The sequence below is a fragment of the Phyllostomus hastatus genome, unplaced genomic scaffold (assembly GCF_019186645.2).
Source record: "Phyllostomus hastatus isolate PE091 unplaced genomic scaffold, TTU_PhHast_1.1 phas_scaffold_317, whole genome shotgun sequence".
NCBI lineage: Eukaryota > Metazoa > Chordata > Mammalia > Chiroptera > Phyllostomidae > Phyllostomus > Phyllostomus hastatus.
The window spans coordinates 5872676-5888881 of record NW_025334023.1 but is presented as its reverse complement, the minus strand read 5'-3'; the positions used below and the strand labels follow the sequence as shown (position 1 = coordinate 5888881).

The 16206-nt window shown below is 36.0% G+C and overlaps 1 protein-coding gene across 3 annotated transcripts in view; it reads left to right on the top strand.

Moving 5' to 3' along the window:
• The window catches only part of RSF1 (remodeling and spacing factor 1), a 113635-nt gene that overhangs the window by 37276 nt on the left and 60153 nt on the right, over positions 1–16206 (top strand). For all 3 annotated transcript variants that reach the window (XM_045817778.1, XM_045817777.1, XM_045817779.1), the window contains exon 2: positions 2432–2523. In XM_045817778.1, the coding sequence (XP_045673734.1) occupies positions 2432–2523 (92 nt within the window). The remainder of the gene's footprint in view (positions 1–2431; positions 2524–16206) is intronic.

Sequence of the window (16206 nt, the reverse complement as noted above, 5' to 3'; positions counted from 1 at the left end):
CACACAGTTGATTTGAGCCCCAGTTTTCTTCCCATCACTATTGGTTCCCTGTGCATTTTCCTTCATTTCACTTAGTGTAGCCTTCATTTTTTCATTTAATTTTCGACCAAATTCAAGCAATTCTTTGAGCATCCTGATTACCAGTGTTTTGAACTGTGCATCTGATGGGTTGGGTATCTCTTCATTGCTTAGTTGTATTAATTCTGGAGCTTTGATCTGTTCTTCCATTTGGGCCCTTTTTCTTTGGTGTTGATGTGCCTGTTATGTATGAGGGGCAGAGCCCTAGGTGTTCACCAGGGTGAGGCAACCCAGTTGCTGCTTTGTGACGCTGTTTGTGGGGGAGGGGTCTGAGAGGGAACAATGGTGCTTATTCCACTCTGCTGGTTTTCAGTCACTTCCTCTGCTTCCCACAATCAAACTGGGCCATTCTGGTGCTGATTCCCATGTGGGTGGGTTTGTGTAAGTTCTGGGACTCTGTGGGTCTCTCTGTCAAGCTTTCCCATGAGGCTGGGAGTTACTCCCGCTGTGGCCTCAACCCCCACAGGTGTTTTCAGTCAGTGGTTTGAGGCTTTATTTCCCTGTTCAGGAGCCCTGGGTTGTGCGGTGTGTTTCACTCCGCAGTTGTTTCTCCCCATTTATCTGCATGTGAATGTGGGACTGGCCAGTCCATAATCCGCCGCCTGGCCCAGTCCGCCTGCCGCAGCCTTGCAAGCCCCGCTCCGCTATCCACCACCTCACTGGGTCCACCAGCTGCTGCCTTGCCGGGAATCCTCTCTGCCCTGCTGCCTGTCTCTACTCCTCCTACTGGTCTGGATGAATGTGTCTTCTTGAACTCTTTGGTTGTCAGACTTGCATACAGTTTGGTTTTCTGTCAGTTCTGGTTGTTTTATGTTTTTAAGTTGTTGTTGTTCTTTTGGTTATGTAAGGAGGCACAGTGTGTTAACCCACGTCTCCATCTTGGCCAGAAGTCCTAATCCCCAAAAATGTTCTATTATCAAATATATTAGGAAGTGCTGCAGATTATGTCCCTATCTTGAATATTTACAGTGCTCATAGAGACAATCAATAAAAGCTCTTAAGTCCTGATATAAAAAAATTTTAATGTAGCATTTTCCTGAAGTATTTTTGATTGTGGAACCTTATGGACGGTATAAGTATGATATCTCTTAGGTTGCTAACGATATTTGGTAGTTGAGAAATGCTAAACTTGACTGGCATGTGTGTGTCTTTCATTTCCCATAGGTCTAACTAGTACAATTAAACAATATAATCAGATCATGCCCAAGGGATATTTGTAGAACTCCAGTTGTTTATAGTTAGAAGAGAGACTCTGAGGGAAAGTGTAGCAATCTTCAAATATTTTAAGATTCCAATAGAGGAAGAAAGTATGAGACAGAGCAAGAACCAGGGAGAAAGGCAGATTTTGATTTTTGTGTAAGAGTAACTTTCTAATAATTAGAACTTTGGAAGGTAAGTAAATTTTTCATTCTTGAAGGTTGTCAAGCATCTGTAAGGATGGCATAGAGTTTAGCACAGTACGTAAGGGATGGATTGGAAGAGTAGTTTTCTGAAAGTTTGAAAACTGTTAGACTATTTCTGAGCTATCTATCAACTTGAAATGTATGTGCCTTGATTCTTATTTTTTCTTTTATTGATTCTGGAGAGGGCGGAAGGAGGGAGAAAGAGTGAGAGGAAAACATTGATGTGGAAGAAACATTGATCGGATACCTCTTGTGTGTGCCCAGACTGGGTACTGAACCCACAACCCGGGCAAGTGCCTTTACCAGGTTTCTAACCCATAACTGTTCAATTTGCAGGACGATGCCCAAGCAACTGAATTCCACCAGCCAGGGCTGTTCCTTGATTCCTTTTTAATTCTGTGGATTTATGTTGGTCTGCAGTCTTAGTAAGGAAACCAAATATGTGTTATGGGAAATGAACTATAAAGTTAACTATTTTTACTTAATGGGTTTTTTAAAATAGACTTTATTTCTTAGAGCAGTTTTGGCTGCATAGGGCAACTTTAAAATTGAACACAAAGTACAGAGTTCCCTTATACCCTCTTCCTCTCACATGTACAACTTCTCCCACTATCTACACCCTGAACCTCAGTGATGACATTTGTTACAATCAATGAACCTACACTGACACTTCAAGGCTCACCCAAAAGACTATAGTCTACATTGCAGTTCTTTCCTACTTGATGGTGTTTTGAAAGAAAACAGGAATATACCTACTTATCTTTAAGTAGTTTTTAGTTGTTTCTTGCCTTATTTTTAGTCTTTTCTGATTCAGAGATATAAAAGATAGTTAAAATCAGCATCTTTTTTGAAAAACTACTCAGTGTTGGGGAAAAGTTCTTTTTCTATAATTTTCATGTTTATAGATTTTTTATTTTGTTGGCTAACAGTATTTTTTTATTCCTTTTAAGTACCAAAAGAATTGGTGGAGCTCCATTTGAAGTTGATGAGGAAGATTGGGAAATCTGTTACAGCAGACAGATGGGAAAAATATTTGATCAAGGTAAATATTTGTAAATTGCCTTCTCTCTTAGTGAAATATTACTCTACCTAGCATAAGTTTATGTTGTGCTTTATAATAATCTTAACTTTTAAAACAGTCCACTAAAAGTTATAAAATATGACTTCAAAATTCATATGATTACTATCAGTTTGGATGCTCTTTTGCAGGTACTAAGCAACAGTCTTGAGTTCTAAAGTTAGACTTTAGAGGTATTGTGTCTCTTTTGTGCTTAATATTGTGCTTAGTACTTTTCATATCTTCTCTTATTTAATCCTTAAAATCATCCTAATCAAACCAAGTGAGTTACAGAAAATGCCCAAGAAAGTCTTCATTCCCTTGAGATCACACAGTTTATGTAGACAGCCAGAATTTGCCACTTACTTAAAAGTTAAAATGTCCAAAGAAGTATTAGGCACTTCTAAGTTACCAAGTAGGCCAAACCTATCCTTAGTGAGAACAACCTAAGTAATCAGAAAAATGTTACTTTAGGTTAAATTCTATTAAAGGCAAGACCATTCAGAAAAAATTACCTGGAATTTCATCCAAAGTTTGAGAACCACACAGTATTTGGAAGCCTAAGCCAATGTATATGCTTATATTCATGATGACCTCTGGGGGTACTTTGAAATCTGTAACATACCAGCATATCAAGTTATATTTTTAGGTGACTGAAAAATCATGTAATTTACTTGACTTAAAAATATATATATGCTTATATATACATGTATTTTCATATCTGCTTTTTTTGGTGAGGGAGTGTATATGATTCCAGAGTGCCATGCAAAGAGGAAATGAGTTGCTTGTTTTTATTATAAAAATCATATTTGCTCTTCAATTATCTTTGCTGTATAACACACCACTCCAAATTAAGTGACATAAAAAAATAATTATTTTAGTCAGCTCACTGATTCTCTGGGTCAGGAATTTGGAAAGGTCATTTTCACTGTAATCTGTTGGTTGAACCAGCCACAGTTGACCCCAGATTCAATTAGGAGAAATACAGACCCTAAACTCTCAATGGTAGTAGTGCCTTTTTTTAAAATATAACAACTGATTTTTATTGTATTTTTCCATTAGCATTTATTTTCTTTATACTTCCATTTCCACCTACCCTTCTCCTCCTACACTGCTTGTGTCTTAACTTTGAAAAAACTCAAATATTTCAATATTTTTGCGCAAGTACAAAGCATTGCAAAGGTGGCTCAGCATTTCAAAAATTCATTGCTATGGGATTTTCTAAAACCCTGGTTAACTAATGTTTAATTAAGTATCTGAAATATATTAAACTGTGAATGATAGTTCAACTTTTTAGCAATTCGAAGTGCTTTTTAAAATACTAATGAAGTTGCTGTTTTGTCTTTGACAAAATACTTACTAATAATTAAGAATCAAGGTCCTGGAACTTGGAAAGAGGTGGTAGAAATTCAGGACACAGATTTTTACATTTTTAAAGGATGCAGTCCCTTATGAATAGATCTGTTTATTAAAGTGGGTTTGTGTTTTCCCCATTTCTTTAGAATGGACGCAGAAATATCCTGTATAACAATTCCAGTTCTACTCTTAACAAACTTTAGGGCCATGGATAATCTACTTCACCACTTGTATCTTAGTTTTTTGTAAAATGTGAGAAATGGAATGAGGTGATTTTACAGACCCCTTCAGTTACATGGTCATAGCCAAAGGTTCTGGCTTTTTTTTTTTTTAAATTGAGATATACTCACCCTTTGGGAGTATACAGTTCAGTGGGGTTTTTTAAAGTATATTCACAAGGTTGCACAATCATCACAATCTAAAGGAAAATATTTTCATCACTCCAGAAAGAAACCCTGTAGCCATTAACAATTACTCCCTCTTCACTGAGTCTCTATCAGTCACTAGTCTGTGGATTTGCTTGCATATTCTGGATGTTTCATATAAATAGAATCATATAATATGTTGCCCTTTTTGTCTGGCTTCTTTCAGTTAGCATGTTTTTAAGGTTTATTTGTGTTGTGTTACGTATCAGAACTTTGGTTTTTTATGCCTGAATAATATTCCATTGTATGTATGGATAATACCACATTTATCCACTTAACAGTTTATGATATTTGACTTGTTTTCATATTTTAGCTATTGTGAATGGTGCTGCTGTGAACATTTATGTACAGGTTTTTGGGTAGACATGTGGTTTCATTTTTTTTGAGTGTGTACCTAGAGTATAATTGCTGGGTTATATGATAATTCTGTTTAACTTTCTGAGAAACTGCCAAAATGTTTTTCCAAGCAGCTGCATCATTTAATGTTTCCACTAGGAATATATGAGTTCCAATTTATCCACATTCCTCCTTACCAACACTTCCTACATGTTATTAATTGTTTGGTTTTATCTGTGCAGGTGGATATGAAGTGTTACCTAGTACATTCTGGACTCTTTTATATATCGCTTACCAGATATATGTTTGCAAGTAATTTTTCCCATTTTGTATGTTGACTTTGTACTTTCTATGTAATGTCCTCTGGTGCATGAAAGTTTTAATTTTGATGAAGTCCAATTTATTTTTTTCTTTTATGACTAGTGCTTTGGCATCATATGTAAGAAGCCATTGCCCAACCCAAGGTCATGAAGAGTTAATCCTCTATTTTGTTCTAAGAGTATTGTAGTTTTAGCTCTTATATTTAGGTCTATGATGTGTTTTAAATTAATTTTCGTATATGCTGTGAGATCAGGGTCCAACTTCATTCTTTTGCATGTGGATATCTAGTCATTCATTACCATTTGTGGTAAGACTCTTTTTCCCATTGTATTGCCTTGAATCTTTATAGAAAGTCAGTTGACTATAAATGTGAGGGTTTATTTCTGAAGTCTTTATTCTGTTCACTTATATGTCATTCTTTATGCCAGTACTATACTCTGTTATTACTGTAGCTTTGTGGTAAATGTTGAAATTGTTAATCTTTTTCAAGATTGTTTTGGTCATTCTGTATCACTTGCATTTCCTTATGCGTTTGAGGATCAGTGTGTCAATTTCTGCAAAAATTCCAGCTAAGGTTGGGATAGGGATTGTGTATTTATATATAAAGTTGGGGAATATTGACTTATTAACAAAAGTGAGTCTTCTGACTCATGAAAACAAGTTGTCTTTTAAAGTATTTAGGTGTTTAATTCCTTTCAAAAAGGATTTGTAGTTTTCTGAGTCCAGTTATCATGTACTTTTGTTCAATGAAGTCCTTAGTATTTTGTTGTTTTGGTGCTATTGTAAATGGAATTGTTTTCTTCCTTTTTTAAAAATATATTTTATTGATTATGCTGTTACAGTTGTCCCGTTTTCCCCCTTCATTCCCCTCCACCCTGCACACCCTCTCCCAGCCACATTCCCTCCCTTTAGTTCATGTCCATGTGTCATAAGTTCTTTAGCTTCTACATTTTCCATACTACTCTTGTCCTCCCCCTGTCTATTTTCTACCTACCATCTATGCTACTTATTCTCTGTACCTTTACCCCCTCTCTCCTCCTCCCACTCCCCTGTTGCTAACCCTCTTGTGATCTCCATTTCTGTGGTTCTGTTCCTGTTCTAGTTGTTTGCTTTTGTTTTTGTTTTAGGTGTGGTGGTTAATAATTGTGAGTTTGCTGTCCTTTTACTATACATGTTTTTTTATCTTCTTTTTCTTAGATAAGTCCCTTTAACATTTCATAAAATAAGGGCTTGGTGAAGATGAACTCCTTTAACTTGACCTTATCTGAGAAGCACTTTATCTGCCCTTCCATTCTAAATGAAAGCTTTGCTGGATAGAGCAATCCTGGATGTAGGTCCTTGCCTTTCATGACTTGGAATACTTCTTTCCAGCCCCTTCTTGCCTGTAAGGTCTCTTTTGAGAGATCAGCTGACAGTCTTATGGGAACTCTTTTGTAGGTGACTGTCTCCTTATTTCTTACTGCTTCTGGGATTCTCTCCTTCATTTTTATCTTGGGTAATGTAATTATGATGTGCCTTGGTGTGTTCCTCCTTGGGGCCAACTTCTTTGCGACTCTCCGACCTTCCTGGACTTTCTGGAAGTCTATTTTCTTTGCCAGATTGGGGAAGTTCTCTTTTACTATTTGTTCAGATAACTTTTCCACTTGTTGCTCTTCCTCTTCCCCTTCTGGCACCCCTATAATTCGGATGTTGGAATGTTTAAAGATGTCCTGGAGGTTCCTAAGCCTCTCCTCATTTTTTTTTGAATTCTGTTTCTTCATTCTTTTCTGATTGGATGTTGCTTTCTTCCTTCTGGTCCACACTGTTGATTTGAGCCCCAGTTTTCTTCCCATCACTATTGGTTCCCTGTGCATTTTCCTTCATTTCACTTAGTGTAGCCTTCATTTTTTTCATTTAATTTTCGACCAAATTCAAGCAATTCTTTGAGCATCCTGATCACCAGTGCTTTGAAATATGTATGTGATAGGTTGGGTAGCTCTTCATTGCTTAGTTATATTATTTCTGGAGCTTTAGTTCTTTAAACATTTAATAGAATTAGCAGTGAAGCTATCTGGGCTTGGGCTTGTTCTTTTTCTTTTCCTTTTGATTAGATTTATTGGGGTGATAATTGGTTAATAAAATTATGTAGATTTCAAGTGTTCATTTCTATAATGCATCATCTGTATATTGCATTTTGTATTTACCACTCAAAGTCAAATCTTCTGTCACCATGTATTTGACTTCCTTTACCCTTTACTGCCTTCTCTCCATCCCCTTCCCCTCTGGTAACCACCATATTGTTGTTGTTTGTCTGTCTTGTTCGTTCATTTATTGCTTTCAGTTTTCTATCCCACATATGAGTGAGATCATACTGTTCTTGACTTTTTCATCTTACATATTTTGCTTAGCATGATATTCTCAAGATCCATCCATGCTGTCACAAGTGGAAGTATTTAATATTTTCTTATGGCTGAGTAGTATTGCATTATATATGTACTACATCTTCTTTATCCAGTCATCTGTCAAAGGACACTTTGGTTGTCTCCATGTCTTGGCTACTGTGAATAGTGCTGCAGTGAACACTGGGTGCATATATTCTTTACAAATAAATGTTATCAAGATTTTTGGGTAGATACACAGAAGAGAGATTGCTGGGTCATATGGTAACTCTATTCTTAATTTTTTGAGGATCGGCCGTTCTGTTTTTCATAGTGGTTGTACTAGTTTACATTCCCACCAGTTGTGAATGACGGTTCCATTTTCTCCACAACCTCTCCTACTCTTTCTATTATTTGTCTTGTTAATAATAGCCATTCTAACAGGTGTGAAGTGGTATCTCATCATAGTTTTGATTTGTATTTCCGTAATAGTGGGGTTGAGCCTCTTTTTGTACATCTGTTGGCCATTTGTATGTCTTCTTGGGAGAAGTGTCTGTTAGGTCCTCTGCCTATATTTTTTTTTAATTGGATTGTTTGGTGTTGAGTTATTATTAGTTTTTTCTATATTTTTTATTTTAACCCCTTGTCAGAGCTGTTGTTGCAAATATCATCCACCATTTGGTGGGTTGCCTTTTTGTTTGGTTGGCAATTTCTTTTGCTGTGCAGAAGATTTTTAGTGTGATATAGTTCCATTCATTTAATTTTGCCTTTACTTCCCTTGCCTCTGGCGTCAAATTAATAAAATCCTCTCTAATACCATGGTCAATAAATTTAGTATCTGTGTTTTCTTCTGTTTAATTTATTGTTTCAGGTCTTGTATTTAGGTGTTTGGTTCATTTTGAGTTAATTTTTGTGTATGGGGACAAATAGTAGTCTAGTTAGCTAAGAATCCACAGCTGCTGAAGTTAGCAGATTTTCACCCACCTATTTAGTAAACATTTTCTGATGCTCCCTAAGGGACTTGGTAAGGTACTGCAGGAAATATACAAGATACATGTTTATGAGTCTGGAGTACAGAAAAGAAAGAAAGCCACAGAATGTGCACAAGTAAGAATGCCAGTGCTTTAAGTGCAGCTTGGTTTCAGGATAAAGCAGTTTTAGGGGGTATGCAAATAGACTTAAAATTTTGTCATCTTTTCGATGTTTGTGGTAAAGCTTATGACTGGTAGAAGTTAAGTATTGATCTCTTTCCTTCCTTCTGAAGAATAATGCTTAGGAAAAGAATGTGAAAGATACAAGTAGACCAAAATGGTATGGTAGGAAGTATTCGACATAAAAACATACTTAGAGAAATGGGTGTCACTCAGTGCTATGGAAAGCAGTTAGAAAAGCTGATACCGGTTATAGGGTAGGCAGAAGTTTGACCTTTATGGTCTTTGCTCCTTGGTGTTACATTCATGAATATGTTATATGGCTAAAGAGGCTTTATAGTTGTAATTAAATTTATAAATCAGTTGACCTTGAGATAGGGAGATTATTCTGAGTTATCCAAATGAGCCCAATGTAAATTACATGAGCCCTTAAGAGTAGAAGGAGGTAGGCAGAAGAAGTCAGATACTGAAAGTGTTAGAAGGATTCACCACATTGGCCAGCTTGAAAGTGGAGGGTCATATGGAAAACATGAGAAGGAAATGAATTCTGCCAACATTCAGAATGAGTTTGAGAGTGGGTTTTAGTCCTGCCAAATCCTTGCTAGCACTCTTGTGAGACTGTAAGCAGGGAACCCAGCCAAGCTGGGCTATATAGGACTTCTGACCTACAGAAATTGTGAGATAGTAAATGGGTGTTTTAAGATGCTAAATTTGTAGTATTTTATTACAAAGCAATAGAAAACTAAGACAGATTATTCTGTTAACGAGGGATTTATAATTTGATGGAAAAACTCACCAATGATTGACAGTTTCCAAAAATTCCTTGCCATTTTCATCAGAATGTGCTGTTTCTCTGTAAAAAAATATAAATAGAATCATGAAGTTCTCAAGATCAGTGCATAATTATTTACTCTAAACCTAACCTAATGTTAATCATCAAACAAATTTACTTATTGGTACTAGATGAGATATGTAATGAATTAGATAGAGACTTTTGGTGTTAGAAAATTTTGGCTCCATTCTTGGATCTTTAGCCCTGTTGATCTCAGGAAACTTTATCTCCCTTGTTTGAACCCAAGTTGATTCATCTGTAAAACTGACAAAACACAGCCTTATCAAATGGAGAAACTAACATTGATGTTGCAGAATTGTGAGAATTCAATGAAATAATGTATGAAATTCACTCCACATAGTGTCTGGCGTATTGGCTTCAAGAGTAAAAGTATTATTGAAGATACTGTTGAAGCTTACATTATTACCTAACTTTTAAGGCACATAAAAGATATTATTAAGATAATTTATTTAATAGAGGCTACCACACCACAGGACTTTTATCATCTCTGAACATTCACCTTCTAATTGGTCTCCCAGCTTTCAGTGTACACTCTTCTATTGCCTTCTTTGAAACACAAAGTTTCAAAAGTAACATACCACTTTCAGAATTATTTGGCGGTTCTCTTTCACTGAAAAATCTAAACTCTGTGATAGCATTCGATGTTCTTGCTAGTTAAGTCTCTTCTCTTCAGCCACATCTAATGACATTTTCTCCTGTGTATCCTGCTGATACTCTGTGCCACTCATAGAACGGGCTATGACTTCATTCTGCAGAGTTTTTATACATGCTGTTAATCTTCTGCCTGGAATGCCTTCCCACCAACTTGTTTTCCTGGCAAACTTATTTATCCTTTAGATCTCAGATGAAGCATTATTTTCTTCTTGAGGCCTTCTAGGAAGATGTTCCTTCATGGATTATGTATAAGTGCATTAAAGAAACTCGAACACAGTTTTTATATTGAATGTTCACTGTGTACCAGGTCCTGTGTTTAATTCTTCCCTTATATAGCTCACCTTTTAAATAGTTACTATTCTCATTTTTTACAGAAGGAAATTGATTTTGAAAAACTAAATAACTTGTCCATTCTCACATTGCTAGAAATGGAGAACCAGCATTCAAGCCCATGACTTGTGAATCCAATGCTTCGAAATACCACTTATATTGCCCCTTACATTTGCATTTATTATAGGTTGTAAGCATCTTGAATGCCTTTTTTTATCTGTTATGCATTGTTATTAGATGAAATAATTAATCATTCAAAGGTGTCTAACTGGTGGGCCGCGTGAAGCCCAGGATGGCTATGAATGTGGCCCAACACATTATCTTAAATTTACTTAAAATCTTTTTTTGCTCATCAGTTTTCGTTACTGTTTGTATATTTAATGTGTGGCCCAAGACAACTCTTCCAGTGTGGCCCAAAGATGCCAAAAGTTTGGACGCCCCCTGGTTAGTTTTCTTTCACTTGCCTGCTAATAAGCTTATCTCTACTTCTTAGTTGTACTTATTAGCTATATTAGCTGGTTTTCTGATGGAAATTTTCACCTTCCCTGTTACATGGCTCTTAATCTTTTTATCTTTCTCTTTGTGGCACCATTTATGTATGTACTGCAGAGATCTATTATTTTCTGTTAGAAGTCAGTGAAACACATCCGTATTTTGCCATGTATAATGTGTTCCCATATGTAACACACACCCATGCTTTTGGCCCAAACTTTCAGGAAAAAACCTTTTTTTTTTTTAAATTTTTAAATTCAATTATTTATGTATTTACATTTATATATTTATATTTTGTATTATAAAGGAATTTTAGCATTTATTTTTTAACACATTATGGTACAAGAAATTTTATGTAACAAATAATTACAAAACACAAGGACAGATAAAAGGTACACGAAATTTTAGAATGAAAAACATTTATATAGATAAAAATTTCATACTACCCGTGTATAATGCGCATCCTTATTTTTCCCTCAAAATTTTGGGCAAAAATGTGTGCATTATACATGGCAAACTATGGTGATTAATATAAAATTCTGTTTAAATCCAGAGCAAAAATCTAGCATTTGTTAAGCCTTGTTCCTTGGCTCATGGCAGATGTTACTGGTCTAAGCTTTTCCTGCTAAGCATAGATTTAGCAGACTACACTTCTGCCACAAATTAGCATTGGCATATGTTTGTCATCTTTTGTTAGTGTCTCCCTAAAGCAGATGAACCAAGACCTATAGAATGAGTAGAAATTTGGTAAGAAATTACCAGTCACTGAGGTGCCTTGTAATATAAAGTACCTAGAGAGAGTGGCAGTGAGTGGCAGCCTAGGGTCTTTTGAAAGGACGTTATTATGATAATCCAGCTGAGCAGTGAAGACACCTGAATTATGGCTTTGGTAGTAGGCATAGGAAAGAGTGAATGGATGTGAGAGCTGTTTCAAAGGTAGAATCAGTAAGTCCATGTAACTGGTAAGAGAGGGAAAGTGAGAGGTGTCTAGCAGCTCAACCAAGGGCATTTACTGTTTTGCTGTATCCAGTACCTGCCAACATACATTCTCCAGTGCACTCCAGTGCAACCCAGAATGTAAAGGGACCTGAAAACCTAGCTGGTAAGCTTTTTACTTCTAAGATAGAATTAACTTCCTAAAATAAAGAACCCCCAGTGAATGGAAATTTCAATTAGCACTTTTGCTAGGACCTGTTAACCCCCTTGCTTAGTCAAATAGGCCTTAGCCTTATCAAGCTTCATGTTTCTTTTACTTGGTCAATCACAAAGAAATTTCTCTGCCAATAAGCTCTCATATTTCCACGAAACTCCTGTTTCCTATGGTTGTTAGTGATAATGGATTCCACATGAGCAATTTCAGACACCTTAGCCATGGATAATGACTCCCGCCACGTTAATAAATACCTGCCTTCAACAGATTCAGTACCTGTGCCCCTGCTTTTCTGCTGCCCTGCTTCCTGCCCATTAAAAGGTCTTGGAAAGAAATGGGAAAGCCAGTTTTTTTGTGTGTGTGGTTTTTTTTTAAGATTTTATTTATTTTAGAGAGGGAAGGAAGGGAGAGGAAGGGAGAAAGAGAGAGAGAGAGAGAAACATCAATGTGCAGTTGCTGGGGGTTCTGGCCTGCAACCCAGGAATGTACCCTGGCTGGGAATCGAACCTGGGACACTTTCGTTCCCAGCCCGCGCTCAATCCACTGAGCTACGCCAGCCAGGGCTTGGAAAGCCTGTTTTTAATAAATTATTCCTTAAAGGAAATCAAGTTTGATTTCCTTTAGCCTCAGAATAATTTCTAAGAGATGGGTAGTTGTTGTTTTTCTTTGATTTCTTCAGTGCATGCCACACAATTATTTAGAGACAATTTCTCAAAGAAAAAAAATACTATCATATTGAATGTTATCATTGATTTTAAAGGGCTCCTGATTTCAAGAACTTTAAAATATAAAACTAAATATGCTTCTTAGAATAAGCAAGGAGTATTTGCTGCGGCTCAGCACTTAAGGGATAATGACTTTCAGTGGAACATAATTTAATGTACCTTTTCCGGGGTGTTTCTGTACCCCTCAATAGAAAATGACCTCATTCATTTGTCCCTCAAAAGTAAAGGAAAGATAGGGTGTAATCTTTGTCCTTTGGTCTCTAGTAACATGTTTAGAAATCTTTGAAAGTGAGTAAGTTTGCCAGTAGATGGCCTTAAGCTAAATTGCAATTTCAAAAAGAACCGTTGCTTTTACTCCTTATGAAGTCATAAGGACCCTCTTTTATCATTTGTTCCTTTGGTCATACTTTGACAAGGATTGGATATTTCTCTACTGCTATATTTATTTTTCAAAAGTAAACTAAGGTTGTTATCTTTAATACTTACTTGCCTTGTTATAGTCATTTTTTCTTTTTTGTTGACCTACATTTGGTAGAACATAAAATTCGCCATATTAAAGTATTTTTGTGATTGATTTTTAATATATTCATTATGTGGTGCCACTATGACCACTAGTTTTAGAACAACTTCTATCACCCCAAAAAGAAACTCTGTACCCAGTAGCAACAGCCCTAATCACAACACCTGTCCCCATTCCCCTGGCAACCACTGATCTATTTTCTGTCTCTAGGGACTTGGCTGTTTTGGACATTTCTAATATATGGAATCATAAAATATGTGGCCTTTATGTTGGACTTCTTCACCTAATGATGTTAAGATGTATCCATATTGTAACATGCTATCATTTATTTCATTCCTTTTTATTGCCAAATACTATTCTGTTGTTTGGATTATACCACATTTTATTTATCCATCAGTTGATGATCACTTTGTTTTTGTCACTTTTTGGCTATTATGAGTAGTGCTCCTATGAATGTTAGTGTACAAGCTTTTGTGTGTTCATGTATTTTCTTTTCTGTTATGTATATACCTTGAAATGTAATAGCTGGGCCATACGATAACTTTATGTTTAATTTTTTGAGGAATTGCCAGACTTCTTCATAGCTGCCGTTACATTTCATGTTCCCACCAGCAATTTATGAACGTTTTAACTGATCCAAAATTTGATAATGATAAGAGCTGATATTTGAGAGCCTACTACATACTAGGTCCAATGATATTTTACAAACATTATCATTTAATGAATAACACCACCAGGTCATGGAGAATTAAGTAATTCCTGAGGTCACCTAGATAGTGGATACTGAAGCAATGCCACAGAATGAATACTGAATCCTGTATATGTTGGAAAGCATTTTTACATAAATTTAACTCTGTAAAATGTTTCTTAAAGAGTATCATTTAACTCTGTGCAGCCATAATGTACCATCATACATTAATTGCATGTGGTGGTATAGAAAGAACACTGGATTTTTAATAGGGCAAAACCTGAAATCTGCTAATTACTAGGTATGTAAGATTAATTTACTTAGCTTCTGTACTCTCAGTAGAGTGCCTGTCAAATAGTTGGAACCCAGCAAATGCTATTTAAATATTCATTATTATCAGAAGCAATTTTAAGGGATATTTTTGTTTCTATGGCTGGAATTCCTTTGGAAGTTGACAGCAACTTATGCCATATTATTCATACTTGTGGATATGGAAATGTTAGGTTGCATTTTCTGTAGTTTTCTGTTGAACTCCTATGTGACTTCAGGTGGTTCAGTGAATGGTTTTGTTTTTTGTTTCTTTTAATCCTCATCTGCGGATAAATGTATTGATGAGAGAGAAAGAGAGAGAGACATAAATCAGTTGCCTCCTGCACACGACCCAACTGGCTACAGATCCCGCAACCTTTTGGTGTACAGGGGCGATGCTTCAGCCAACTGGGCCACCCAGCCAGGGCCAATGAATGTTTTTTGATAGTATTATACTTGATGGCCTTTACAAAGAGAAACAAGCAGTACTTCCTTAATTATAGTTGGGAAACCTGTTGCAGAAGTGTCCTTGGGTAGACTTCAGGAACCTGCTTCTCCCTTGGGGTTTTTTCCAGGTGTGCACACCCTTGTGTTGGTCATGACCTTCCAGTTACATGCTCAGTTACATGCTCATTCATAGCCACAGTTACTTACCTAGTAAACATACATACAATTCTGATACCAGTGTCTTTTGAAAGCAGTTACATAAAAATAGCAATTTAAAGTTACTTTGCATTGCTTGAGATAAGCAGATAGCCTGGGAAGTAAAAATAGAACCTCCTTACTAAAAGTTCTTAGGTATAAAAATTTTAGGAATATATTAAAAAGAATTAGATTAATGATATGTACATGTCTTGATTCTTAGTTGAAAATGAGAGGATAGAGTATTGAGTACTTATTGCAGTATTTTTAAAACTTCTTTTGAGTAATAGTATAAAAATACACATTTGTTGAAATTTAACAACTTGTAAAATGCTGTAGTCTACCTCATACCATATGTAAAATATTCACTCAGAACGAATCACTAACCCGAATAAATGTGCTAAAACCTCTTAGAATAAAATTAGGAATAAATCGCTCTATCCTGGTGGCTCGGTTGGCTGGAATATCATCCTGTAAACCAAAAAGTCACTGGTTTGATTCCTGGTTAGGGCACCTGCCCAGGTTTCGTGTTCAGTCCCTGGTCTGAGTGCATATGGAATGCAGCTGATCGACATTTCTCCCTCACCTCTCTTTCTCTCAAATCAATAAACATGTCCTTGGGTGAGGCTTTAAAAAATAGGGATAAATCTTGATAACCTTGGATTTGGCAATAGATTTTTTGATACGACTACCAAAAGCATGAGCAACAAGAAAAAGTAGATAAATTGGACTTTATTAAAATTAAAAACTTTGTGCATCAAAGGACATTATGAAGAAAGTGAAAGGACAACCTACACAAAGGGAGAAAAATCATATAACTGATAAAATTTAATGTCTGGACTGTATAAGGAACTCCCAAAACTCAACAACAAAATGACGACTGAGTTTAAAAATAAGCAAAATTTTTGAGTAAATATTTCTTCAAAGATACACAAAGATCGGTAATCATTAGTCATTGGGGAAATGCAAATAAAAACTATAGGGAGATACCACTTTATACCTAATAGGATGGCTATTTTTTTAAGAAAAGGAAAACACTAAGTGTTGGTAAGGTTGTAGAGATCCCAAATGCCTCGTATGTTACTGATGGGAATGCACAGTGGTGCAGTTGCTTATGAAGAAGTTTGGCAGTTTCTCAAGAAGCTAAACATAGAATTGCCATAGGACCCAGTAATTCCACACTTTGCTATATATTGAAAAGAATTGAAAACACGTATATGTATCCTAGTGTTTATTGCAACATAATTTATAATTGCCAAAAGGTTGAAACAAACCAAGTGTCCATCAATGGATAAACAAAATGTGTTTATATAGTGGAATATTTTTCATCACTAAAAACTAATGAAGTTCCTATATGTG